This window comes from Sebastes umbrosus, chromosome 2, assembly GCF_015220745.1.
Source record: "Sebastes umbrosus isolate fSebUmb1 chromosome 2, fSebUmb1.pri, whole genome shotgun sequence".
NCBI lineage: Eukaryota > Metazoa > Chordata > Actinopteri > Perciformes > Sebastidae > Sebastes > Sebastes umbrosus.
The window spans coordinates 23,526,123-23,539,296 of NC_051270.1; the positions used below are offsets into that span (position 1 = coordinate 23,526,123).

The 13,174-nt window shown below is 40.3% G+C and overlaps 1 protein-coding gene and 2 long non-coding RNA genes across 3 annotated transcripts in view; 2 read left to right on the forward strand and 1 right to left on the reverse strand.

Annotated features, from left to right (window-relative positions):
• nae1 (nedd8 activating enzyme E1 subunit 1) overlaps nucleotides 1–2,508 on the forward strand; it is a 9,858-nt gene extending 7,350 nt beyond the window's left edge. Inside the window, exons 16-20 of the mRNA XM_037751747.1 lie at nucleotides 363–449; nucleotides 575–667; nucleotides 874–988; nucleotides 1,784–1,833; nucleotides 1,934–2,508. Of these exons, the coding sequence (XP_037607675.1) occupies nucleotides 363–449; nucleotides 575–667; nucleotides 874–988; nucleotides 1,784–1,833; nucleotides 1,934–2,043 (455 nt within the window). The 3' untranslated portion in view covers nucleotides 2,044–2,508. The remainder of the gene's footprint in view (nucleotides 1–362; nucleotides 450–574; nucleotides 668–873; nucleotides 989–1,783; nucleotides 1,834–1,933) is intronic.
• LOC119477632 overlaps nucleotides 1–2,514 on the forward strand; it is a 16,536-nt gene extending 14,022 nt beyond the window's left edge. The window contains exon 3 of the long non-coding RNA XR_005204287.1: nucleotides 2,323–2,514. This is a non-coding gene — a long non-coding RNA (uncharacterized LOC119477632). The remainder of the gene's footprint in view (nucleotides 1–2,322) is intronic.
• The window catches only part of LOC119477643, a 13,700-nt gene extending 1,262 nt beyond the window's left edge, over nucleotides 1–12,438 (reverse strand). Inside the window, exons 1-2 of the long non-coding RNA XR_005204288.1 lie at nucleotides 12,326–12,438; nucleotides 7,974–7,980 (exon numbers count right to left, since the gene is read on the reverse strand). This is a non-coding gene — a long non-coding RNA (uncharacterized LOC119477643). The remainder of the gene's footprint in view (nucleotides 1–7,973; nucleotides 7,981–12,325) is intronic.
• Nucleotides 12,439–13,174: the final 736 nt, after the last annotated feature.

Genomic DNA, 13,174 nt, shown 5'->3' on the forward strand with positions numbered 1-13,174 from the left:
ATTTGTGGTAATTAGTGTATTATCCATATAAACGATCTTTGTAGACAAATATGTATGTACACATGATATAATGTGTGAATCAAAACTGCCTCACGCCGTCTATTCATCACTTAAGCTGTGTTACTAATTTAGCAGCCCGTCAAAGCACCACGTCTGTCATGTGTTGCAATCATGCAGCAGTTGTTGCCTTTTCTGACTTCAAAAGTTTTCATTTCTCTGATCATGGAGAGATTAAGATTTGTAATGCTGTCAGTGTTTGCCCCTGCTGCACTCAGTCTGCATTCAAGTGGAGCATAATGTGCTCTGTTGCTGCACCTGCAATATGTGTATTGCTAACTGTAGTTGTTTGTGTTGTTATCTAGGTAAGAATTCATCCTTCCTGAGGGTGGTGCGCTGCAGATCTCTGGCTGAAGAGTATAGTGTGGATTCAGTAAATAAAGATGAAATCAGTAAGTTGGAGATGAATGTCCTCCAGTCTTGTTTATTGTCATTTCTTTATGTATGAGCTAGTCCTGTTTTCTCTTCTGGTAATGTAAAGCATATTCACCTATTAACAATAGCCGTGTTTTCTCAGCTTCAAGCATGGACAATCCAGATAGTGAGATGGTCTTCTACCTCATGCTGCGCGCTGTTGATCGCTTCTATCAGCAGCACTCCCGCTACCCAGGTACGGCCGAGGTTTATACTTTAAAGACATGAACAAGATATGAAACATCTCCATGTAACTGACATGAAACCTTCACAAAATCAAACACATAGTAGTCTGATTTTACTCTGCAGAATTGTCTAGATCATTCCTCCTGATGCCAGAATACAGAAATAAAATGATTTGATTTTATTTCCGATCTTTCACCACTTCTCCTCTCTTACCAGGAGTTTATAACTACCAGGTGGAGGACGACATCAGCAAACTGAAGCCGTGTGTGAACAGCCTCCTGCAGGAGTACAGCCTCAACGTCAACATCAAAGACGACTACATCCATGAGTTGTAAGTCATGGCCGCTGCTGGGTTTACTGATTGGACGGATTTTTCTTTTTTTTTTATTCAAATATTTTTATTGAATTCTTTTCCACTTTTATGCAAACATTCATACACAAAATGTAACAAGCACTGGACATCTAGCATACCGCTACATGTTTACCTTCACATTCTGTCACACTTATAAACAGACATAACTGTTGTGCTCGCAGGGGGGAGAGATAACTAAATAAATTAATAATAATGATCCAAATTAAGTGGATCAGAAAGGAAAAAATAAATTACACTTAAATATACATATTTAAAAAATAAAAATAAATAAAAAATATAACATACAATATATATATTGTTAATAAGAATAAGATGGATGATAATAAAAACAAAAGGGAGAAGGTTAGGAATGATTGGATTAACTAAAAGAGGGAAATACGTGTTGAAAATACAATAAAAAAAGGTTGCCAGACTTTGTGGATTTTTCAAGATAGTGAATTTAAGGTGCTCAAGTTTGAGGAGTGACTTTACCTCCTCCAGCCAGCGTTTATGAGACGGTGGCTCAGCCTGCCTCCAACTAAAAAGAATCAGCCGTCTAGCCAGTAATGTGGAAAAAGCTATAGCCTCTGCCTGATCAGTCGATAACTGTGTCTGGTGTTACATCAAGTCAGAGGGTTAGGGTCGACAACTTTGCTATACATAAGTTAAATCTTTCTAAATATACCTGTCCTGAATGGAGTGATTGTTAAAGACTGACAAATAATTATGACCTTTTTTTTTCTTTTTCTTTTTTACCCTTTTCACAACCTGCAGCTGTCGATACGGTGCAGCAGAGCCACACACAGTCGCTGCATTTTTGGGAGGTAATATTTTATTTTAAGTTAAGATAACAGCATGTCACACCTATACAGTGCTAATAAATCCCAGATGTTTATTTATTAATCTTCAATTGTGTTTCTTTAGGATGTGCTGCTCAAGAGGCCATCAAGATCGTCAGCCACCAGTTTGTGCCCTTCAACAACACTTTCATTTACAACGCAATGTCACAGACCTCCGCTACCTTACAGCTGTGAATACAGTTACTGATCCTGAGTTTGCTTACAGACGTTATCAGAGAAAACAGAGCAAGATCAAATTTAAACTGTAAAGTTAAAGAAGGAAGAAAGACTGCATTTTTTTTATTACAATATTTGAATGTGATAACTGCCAACATGTGTGCACTAAAACCTAAACATGCTTCTCATGCAGAAGATCAAAGGTCGGGACTCTTTAGACTATCGATCATAGAGCTTTGCCGCCGCCTTCCTTAAATTTCCACAGACATTTCGTGTGGCAGACTTCATTAAACAAAGCTCAAAACCTTCATGTAGTATTTTCATCTGTGAAACTCCACATTGATGGATGATATATTACACCGTAGCAGCACTTTGTATACTTTAGTCAACTGTCTCTTATTGTATTGTGTTTGGCACAAGGTGGAAGATGCAGTATGTAGTGTTTAACTCTCATGCATTACTATAAAAACAGTGAATATTTAACCTGAACTTGTTTATTTTTATTACAAAGGGAAAGTGGACACATATTCAGGACACATCTTGCAGTGTGCAAAACTGATTTGTCCCTCGCTCATCCGCCAGCTTTTGGGCTTGCACAGTTTAACCTCTGTTCAACAGTCTGCTAAACACTTTGAGTTAAGCAGCCATCACTTGTTGACTTGTTTAATAGTTAAAAGAAGGATTACACAGTTGTTTAGCCTGAATAAATGTTAGATGACAAGCGTGTGAGCTCCTTGAGAAGCCCGTAATGTGATGACATTATTTTATGTGACACCAGAGGGCGCCCTTCCATGTTTTTACTATTCATAGATCAACATGTAGGTTATTTCACATACCTGTTCATTGACCAAGTCCTGACCGTTACTGACCGCATTTGACGTAATCAGCTTCGGGAAGTTAACAGAAAACATGCAATGTTACTTATTAACCAATATGTCTCAATAGCTGTCGTGAGATGCCTTAAAGTGTGGAGGAGTGTAGAGAGGGAAGTGCAGAGGACGCTGGTCTTCGTAATGACTATGATCTAATAGGCAGGACCGAGTCTTGTTGGAGAGTTATGTTATGAGGGTCATTGTGATGTAACGGTTGGGCACGGTGAAGTTTGTCATTTGTTTTTTTTTCTCCCTGAGACTTTGGCAGAATGGAAATTTGCCCTCAGCAGCAGATCTTTTCCTTTCATCCCCTGCAGCTCTCCCCATGCAGCGATCTGTCTCACATTATCACACACACACACACACCCTCCGTCTCCCTCCGTCTGAGAAAGGATAGAGCGGGCTGCCAAGAAGTCCTCTGGCCATTTCCTAAATGAAGATTTCGTCCAGTGCCTAAAAGATTATCATGTGTCCATCCATCCACCCACTGCCTCTTAAGATTATCCTGTAGTCGCAGTGCCAGGTTTATTAGGACAAACCAGACTGTGGACAGACAGAGGTGCAATAACTTTAACTTTAACTCCGTTAAATAATGTACATAATGTCATCAGAGGTATAGTAGTTGCTCAACTCTATGCCTCTGTTGTACGGTTTCAATCCTGCCAGGTTTTCTTCTTTCTCCCAGTTCTGTCTGTGTGTCTTAAATAAAGACAACACTGAGGGAATAGGGTTCCCTTTTAAAACAAAGTAAACATTTACATTATTTGAACTGTGTGTGTTATTGGTCATTTTATCCCTTAGCTGCACAAGACATCTATAAGGGAAGATCTTTGTCTCTCAAGTTGAGTTTCATTGTTCTATTATTGTGTGTTGGTAATCGCCTGTCCTATAGTAGATTGTTTCTCTGGTTTGTTGAAGTAAAGTTCTGAATTGTCGTTGCTTTTTAAGCCCCCTTCATACTCCTAAACATTAACTGTTATGCTATTCAACATCTACTCCCTCTTTTGTTCTTTCCAGCAATGAGACTTCAAGGCATTGCAGACGGGGCACAAGGTCAAATTTTGATTTTGTGTGCGTCCAGCCAATTTGTATACAGCTGTGTCAACATCCCAACAATATAACATTCAGCGCTGACCATTTTAAACACACCAGGATGGCTTCAGTTATTGTTCTGTATCTGCTTCACTATCAGAGTCCTGATGGCGTGTCTCCCTGTAACCCCCACTCCTGCAAGGGTGCTCACTGACGAGAGATAACATGGAAACAAACAGGCCAAGGAGGTCTGGTGCAAACATTTGTGAGCCTTTATTTTTCTTTTAAAATATTGTGTAGGGCTGCAACTATTGATTAGTTGTTTGGTCTATAAAATGTCAGAAAATGGTGAAAAATGTCAATCAGTGTTTACCAAAGTCCAAGATGACGTCCTCAAATGTCTTGTTTTGTCCACAACTTAAAGATATTCAGTTTACTGTCATAGAGGAGTAAATAAACCAGAAAATATTCACATTTAAGGAGCTGTAATCTTTCAAAAACGTATCAAAATAGTTGGCCAGTAATTTAATAGTTGATAAATAATTGTTTAATCAACTAATTGTTGCAGCTCTATTGAAGTGTTCATATGGTTAACAAAGTTAAGTATTTGAAGCAAATGGTACACTTCATTTTTAAAAAGGGAACAAAGAGAGTGAGAGAGGACATTCAAACAGGATTATAAGCACTTTTAAAAAGGTTTACAAAAAAAGGATAGAGAAAATAAATAATTAGAAAGAATTAAAGAATGGAAACGTGCAGTTTGTTATGCTGTATCAAGTGCAAAATACATAAACAACACAAATAATACATACATGTAGTTACACACAATGCTATGGTGTATAGCTGTTCAGATGTACGAATGTAAAGATTCACACACATAATTAATTTCATAAATATGATGAAATGAATGCAACAATCTAACATCAAGACATTTAATCCATGTCAGTAAAAGCAGCCCTTTTTCTTAAAATGAGTACTTTTGTGAGTTGAAAGTGGTGCACAGTATAGTTGTGTCATATTTCACCAAAATTGGTACAGCAGCAGCAGCAACAACAAACGGTCCTTTCTTGCAGTATAAAGCTAACAAGGCAAACTAACATATTTGTTTCTCATTCACCTGGAAATCTGATGGTTCATTTTGTCATGATGGCTTTGAAAAGAACTGAAATGTTATTATCTAAATACCTCTTGGTGAAGTAGGAGCGCTTAAACACATTCTTGTTACCGGCAGTATAAAAAAGGGAAATGTGTCTCTATTATGTAATTAGGCAACATGTGTCATGTTTCAGAGAACAGCACGTTCATGGTTGGTTAGCATGCGGTTGCTATTTCCCTCTCAGAACTAATGGACAAATTAAACCCGTAATCACACATTTGATCTTTAAAAAGATGGCAGAGTGGCCTCGCGTTTCCAAGAAAAGCTTGTTTTTTAAATATTTGTTTAACTCTTAATTTCTGTACTCTCCTTTCAGTTTCATCATGTGATGCTGAATTGATTTATTCAGTTCAAATTGATCAGTTCTATATCCTTTGATTATGTCTTTTCTGTATTACTTCAGTTCATGCTGTGCTGACGTATGTATGTGTTTTACTTCTCTTATGGAACATCTTTATGATCTTTATTTTAGTTTGCCTCATGGCTATCGCATGCCTGCAGGTCATGATTTCAGGGCTTATAAAGCACACGACCACACAGTACCTTCATCACACAGCCTGCCATGATTCTCTTGAACAAGCAGCACAGTCTGCAGCAAACTGGAAGGGTTGATTCAAATTGATACTGAGAATGAGAGCCTGATTCTTTAAAGTGAGCCTATGTAACTTTTGTTGAACAGCAATCTCTGTTGATATAACTGACACTTCGGCATCATGGTAAAATGATAGAATGTAGTGCAGAGAGAAGAGAAGGGCAAGTCCGCAAATGGACTCAGTAATGTCAGTTATGCAACAGTAAGACTGTAGCTGCAAAAACCCAGAGTGAATTTAATTGAGCGAATGTTTGTTTTATTGTTGAGGATCTCAACTTTTCATATCTTTTCTTCTTTCAAGAGTTATGTAGTCTCGCTTTAAACCTGCAATAACATATAGCCTATTATTGGCCACTTGGGGGCAGCAGAAACAACTTATGAATAGTGGGCGATCTCCGGGTCTGAAAAATGAAGCCAAATGGTACAGTCTATGGTTGTGAACACAACATTGAAATATCATCACTTTTGTTAGCAAGTTGTTAGCAAACAGTTGCTTATTTTCACATCCAGCAGTTATGGAGCAACATTATAATTTATTTAGTCACGTTTCTGTCCACCTTATGAATGTAACTCAGATTTTGGTCTCTACCAACTCCTGAGGGAAATATCTGGCTCTTTGGCTGCTAAATGCTGCACTATGTTCACCAGTCAACACAGTAAAGTAGCAGACATACAGCGAAACAATGAGCTGAAACTCACTATAAAACTGCACTCAGGTGATAATTCTCTGTACGTTAATCCGTATACGAGCGACCCCTTTCACATCGTCATTGTAATTATAAAAAATATTGATTACAGCTGCTTTCAGGAGAGATTATTATCCACTGCTCTACAATCATTTACTTCAGATAATGTAAATCATAAGACAACTTACTCTAAATATGATTTCTATATGGAGATTCTAGAGATTTGTTTTACTATTTAATTGGAGTGAGAATGCTGCTAATCAAAACACGATTGAAATTCACCTTTCCCACACTTCCACGCACACATCTGTACTCTTCCTCCTCTGTTGCATCCATGCATTATCAAGACTTCAGCTTCCAGGCTCAGCTTGTAACGGCTTTATCTTAAAGCCACAGGAGGGGCTCGACAATAGATAACGTGTGTGTGTGTGTATGTGTGTGTGTTTGGGGTTAGTTGGGAGGCGGGCTGGTCGTTAATGCTAAAATCAATCAGTAAATCACAAGCACAGCCTCACTGCCAACGGTGATTCTCATTGGAAGCTTCTAGCAATAAACGGGAGAGAGAAGGGGGGAGGGAACTGGATGAGTCATCTTAGGGAAATTAAGGAAATTGCACAGTAAAGGTGGCGGACAGACTGGTGGTCATATCTCCCACAAGGACGAGGGCTGTGTGTCCCCTTGTCACACCCTTGTCACTGCATAAAAGGTTTCATTTTACAAACAAAGAGAGGACTGAAGGCAGCGAGAAGCTAAGGCATGAGGGTGATGTCTTCCGATGGCTGTTAGTTTGAGCCATTTACCTGGCTGGAGTCCAACTAGTTCACCTCCTCGTGAGGCCCAGGCTGAATTAAAACCGGCCTGCCAGAGCCGAGTGGAGTATTCAGCATGTTTGCTTGGAGACTGCAGGAGGCCGGCATACTTTAAACCTCTCAGGGGTCTGCTGAGGGCCTCTCTATTCTTCCTACAAACAGATGGAGCTGTGACTGAGGAATGTATACGTACAATACATATATAGAGACCCTTGTGGAAACAAAGGAAAGACACGAACAATGCCACAGAAACAGTTTGGTCTCCTTGTTACCAAGATATGAAGAAAAACATCTACATTAAAACCTGATGAATACAAATGATTTACTTTGAGTGAGTGAACATTTAAGTAGTATTTAGAAATACTAAATTAGTACCACTGTACATGTTTCACTATAATGTACACTCAGCTTGTTACAAGTGCTTTAATATGCTTTGTGATATGTGCTGTAACAGCAGTGCAGTTTGAGCCTGCCAGAGTCTGTGAGGGTGGAGCTGCCCCCAGCTGCCAGACCTTAATGGTTATATGCTTTCCAGATGCATTGTTAATGAGTTCATGTAACACACAGACGCATAGGACAGTTGGTATCCACTCCACTGATTGAGGAGGAGATATATGACTATGACCTCTGCCAAAACTGGAAGGTATTTGCCGACCAACCCACCTCCCTCTTGGTTAGATTCAGTATAAATACAGAATGCAGTGCGGTACAGTATACACATGTACGTATAGGGAAGAGAGACTAAGGGGTGTTTCTGTGCTGCTTTCCCAGTTTAGCAAAACAAACAAACTCACAGCCTACAGTGGGGCTGCGGTTGTTGACAAAAACCTCCTTGTGGAGACATCAGTAACGACACAGAAAGTTGTAAATCTGCACACTGATGTATGATTGATTCCAGGTTTTCTTGTCATCTAAAACATTCAGCTTTTTGAAGACTCTGACAAACATTGTTGTTTGTGAGTCAAGTGGAGCTGAGAAAACAACAGACTAAATATAATACAGATAATAAAGACTATTAATATGTCAGATAATATATGTGTGTGTTTGTGCTAAACGTTTTATACTGTAAAATAACAACACAAAACAGACAACGCTGGGACAAAAATGTAAACATCCTAACAACAGTACTTCCATATAACTAACCTAAGCATGTGTGGTGTGTGTGTGTGTGTGTGTCTGTGCTTGTAAAATGGGCAACTGCACAACGTATCTGACACATGAGATAACAATGATGTCATGTGACTGCATGGTTTTGATAGAGTGCGCCAATATATATATATTTTTTGTGATCAAATTTTAATTTTTCAATGCTGGGGGTTAGATTAGACTATAACAGCAAATCATGAGCATTTACATACGTCTGTAATACTGCATAAGTATGTAGTATTGTTTTAATTTTTGAATCCACGTATATTATGTACGTATATGAACCTGACAAAAACAACCCAAAAAAAACAAAGAAAAAAGAAAGAAAGGAAAAAAAAAGAAAAATGGTAAGGTAAAATATATATATATACATATATATATATATTGTAAAGAAAGAGAAAAAAAATGTGTAAAATGTAAAAAAAAAAAAAAGAGAAAAATATTGCACCGATATTATTAATGACTCAGAAAATAATGTTTTTGAGGCTCCTCTCAACATTTCTTCCACCATCGGAGGTTTAAAACATTGTGGAGTGGTATGCCTTTTTCACTGGAGACATTCTGACATGACACAGTAAGAAAAGCTCAGGTATAAATAATATAATAAAGGATGTTTCAGGGTCATTTTGGCACACTGTCATGGCGTACTGGCACACTGAACAGAGCCATTGTTAGCGCCATTAGTATCATCTGTTTCCTGCTATGAAAAGTCAAATGTCTGTTGTGAAGAAGGTCTAATTACATCAAATATCGACCACATTATTCCCTAAACCTTACAATGATTCTCTGGTTGTGCGTAATTTTTTTTTATTTGGTGGAGGCAAGTGGGGGGTTAATTGGCTTATTGTCTGTACACATCTACCATCCATTCATCTGGATTCATGTTCCATTAGCAGCCAGGCCTTTAGAGAGTCTGGAAGTCGGCATCTCCAGATGGGGTCACAGATTCGGTCCCCCCTGCGAGACCTGGGTGTCACGTTACACTCCTAATATGCACTCTTCAGGCACGCACACACATCAGTGTATGCACAGAAAGGGGTGCAGTGTGCTCACAGTACACAAGCAGCTACTCTGATATACAGTATGAATGATTAATCTGAAGGCATCCCAACTTCCTGGTCCGAGTTAAACAATACTGATGCTCATATCTTCTGATCTATCTATTTTATGAGGGCTGTGTAGAAAGGGCTGTGGCAGTATTGTTATGTGAGAGTATGTTTGCTCATTTCGTGCTCTGGAGTGCATTCTCCAGGTGCCATTCTTATCTCTGTCGTCGTACTCGGACATTCTCCTCATCGCTGGGATCAGTCGGAAACGAGGCGGCTGGAATTCCACAACCGTCCTCTCTGTGCCGCCATGTCTATGTGTGTTTTATGCTTTTGTCAGATACTCATCTACCCCTTGTGAGGTAGAGAAATACCTCAACAAACTATTGTCAGTTAGTGTGAATCAAAAGACAGGGAGAGATGTGTGAGATTTGAGCTGGTCCATAAGGATTTTTGTGAAAGTAGAGCCAAAAAAACTCCACCAACATGAACCAGGCAAACGCCATCATGAGGGACCTTCGCACGTGTTCCTCTTTGTCTCGACTCATTTTTCAAGACAAGCATTAATGAGGACCACCTGTTTGGTGAAGCCGCGACACTGAAAACACGAAGACGGAGAACTATGTCAGCAATGTGGGCCAGTTTATGGAAGTTCCAGGTGGCGTTTGTGGTCGTGTAGGATTTGCGTGATGGATATTGTTTTAGTTATAGACGCTCTTGTATAAGTTTTGCTTTCTACAATTCATACAGCACACCATGTAGATCCAGAGGGGTGTGTGAGTGTATATGTGTGTGAAAGAAACTGAGACTGTGTGAGAGAGGGGATGAGCTCCACAGGGGAGTGTTTATGAAGAGGAGATGTTCAGGGTGAATTCCTCAGATAAGTGACATGGCCTCTTTCTGTTCTGGATGAAGGAGAGCACACCACACCGCAGACTGTATATGGTAAACCCCAGAAACACATGCGTACACAAACCGGAGCTCATTGGCTCGGAGTGTGCATTAGTGAGAAAGTGGGTTGTAAAAGTGTTTTAAGAGTGATGCAACTCCACTACTGCAGGATCCAAACATCAGCTTAAAATCAGGCACAGTTAGTGATCTACCAGATGCGTTGCGTGATACACGATGCTAGGAAGACTGTGGAAAAAGTGTCATTTATAACAAATGGCGCCCGCTAACACCAAGGTCAAAATCTCCCATATACGCCCCCACACTCTGGGAGTGGGTAAATCAGCTGCATGGGGCCCAATACATGGTGTCAGGCTCAGTTCAGATCACAGCATTCTTCAGATTCCTGCCTGTAATTATACTGGCAGGTCGGATTCAGCTTTATATCTTTTAGCGACAAACTGAGAGGGTGGTGCTGATCATCCTCAGATCCTTCTCTGTTCACGCAGCACACTATAGAGAACAACCAGCTCGTGATGGCCCCTCCATTTACTGCACTTTTAAAACCACAACACTTTGACCATAAATATCGTCACTGCTGTGTGTAGCCTCAGTTTGTGTGAGTGTACCATGCACATGTGTGGGTGTGTGTGCGTAGGCGTTTTAGAGGTTGTATTTGCGCGTGCGTGAATGTTTGTGCTTTGCATGTGTCAGCAGGCCAGTAGATACTCTATTGAGCCACAGAGAGCCATAAACGCAGCAGTGAGCCTGACCGAGTGGAGGAGGAGGAGGAGACAGGGAGAGAGGGAGAGGAAGGGGTAACTTCAACAGGGGATCGTAACAAATATGTAGTGTCTGATCCTCTCATTAGACAGCAGGGGGTGTGTGGTGCAATCACAATCAAGGGGAGGGTTGGACTGCCATGTTAGGAGACTGAGGCCTGGCAGAGCGCTGGGGGAAGATGTCTGCGGCTGTAAGAATATTATCTAATACAGACACACACCAATTCAGTTTGATTCAGCCAAGTACAGAGTTGCAAACACAAGCAGACAAGTGAGTCTGAGCTGCTGATGTAACAGTTCCCTTGTTTCCACAGCCTCTCCATCTCCCCAACATCTCTTTCTCCTTCACACTCTAGGTTGAAAAATAAGTTATTGCTGGTATGTGTACACATCATAATAGAACAGTCTAAAATGTTTTATATATTTCCACATAACGCAAATTTGTTTTAACGCCACTAATTTCTTTAACGCATTAACGCAACTTGTGATTTTTAAATTGTAGCGGGCTCAGTTTTAATGCTAGAGTGAAGATGCTGGTATGATATGAAACTAGAAAAACTAAAGAATCCATTGGTACCAACTATGCTGGCTTGAAAAAAGGCTAAATAACGCTCCAAACGTACGCTAGATTTTGGCGAGGAAAAACTGGCATGGCCATTTTCAAAGGGGTCCCTTGACCTCTGACCTCAAGATATGTGAATGGAAATGGGTTCTATGGGTACCCACGAGTCTCCTCCTTACAGACATGCCCACTTTATGATAATCACATGACGTTTGGGGCAAGTCATAGTCAAGTCAGCACACTGACACACTGACAGCTGTTGTTGCCTGTTGGGCTGCAGTTTGCCATGTTATGATTTGAGCATATTTTTTATGCTAAAGACAGTGCCTGTGAGGGTTTCTGGACAATATTTGTCATTGCTTTGTGTTGTTAATTAATTTCCAATAACAAATATATACATACATTTGCATAAATCAAGTATATTTTCCCACTCACTTGAAAAATCTCCCTTTAAGGCACATTTTGAACAGATAACAAATGTGAGGTTAATTTGTGATTAATCGTGATTAACTATGGACAATCATGCGATTAACCGCGATTAAATATTTGAATTGATAATACAATTGTTTTAGTTAGTGTATAATCACCTGAAAATACGGTTCGTTGCGTTTTCCTTAGAATGAGCTGTTTATATCTACATACAGAGCGCCCGCCATGTTTCTACAGTAGCCCAGAACGGACAAACCAAACACTGGCTCTAGAGAGGGCCATTCACGTTTTCACATCCACCACCATAGTTCTCCTACACATTTGGCACATGGAAGAAGTTTAATTTGGTTGCAATCTGCAACCTTACCACTAGAGGCCGCCAAATCCTAAACACCGCACCTTTAAAGGGACTGTTTGTAACTTTTTACACTTATAAATCAACTGGGTCAGTTTCCCATGCACGCTTGCATATGCGCGCTTGCGTGTGGCTACGCTGTTCAGACTCAGACTCCTCTGCCTGCACTCAGCTCACTCCACCTCTCGTGCAAGCGTGCACGCTACACACTCCAGAAGACTTCATAGCTCTGAGAATATCAAGTGAATGTACAGTGGACGTTTGTGCAGAAATAAATGCTGCAGCTCCTCCAGACCAACAGAGGTTTCCCGTGTCTTGTGAAGTGATGGGGCTCCGCAGCGAGAAACGTATCGTCTCCGACCGGGTGCCGATGTCTCCCTGTTCCCTCCGGCTGCGGTCGGGAGGCTGAAGCAGGAAAAGCCAACACTAGGATCAGCATTGATTCATGGAGAGACCTTCGTCTGGTCAGCTAACATTACTGCCAAGCAGGTGAAATATAGAGTGATATTGTGGTTTTAGCTGACATGTGTCGCCTCACTGTTTTGAGCGATGCTCGTTCATGTCTATGTAGAGCGAGCAAGCGCGAGCCCGACGCTGACTTTCATGGACTTAACGGCCACAGGTGTCGCTGTTAACAAGCATTTATGATTCTTACAAACAGTCCCTTTAAGTAATAGTTTGACATTTGGGAAAATATTTTAGGAAGTTACTGCTCCTGGCCAAGAAATAGTCCAGCATATGTTGTCCCTGCAAAAACACAAGATTAAACAAACAGGATACAATGTGTCAACTAG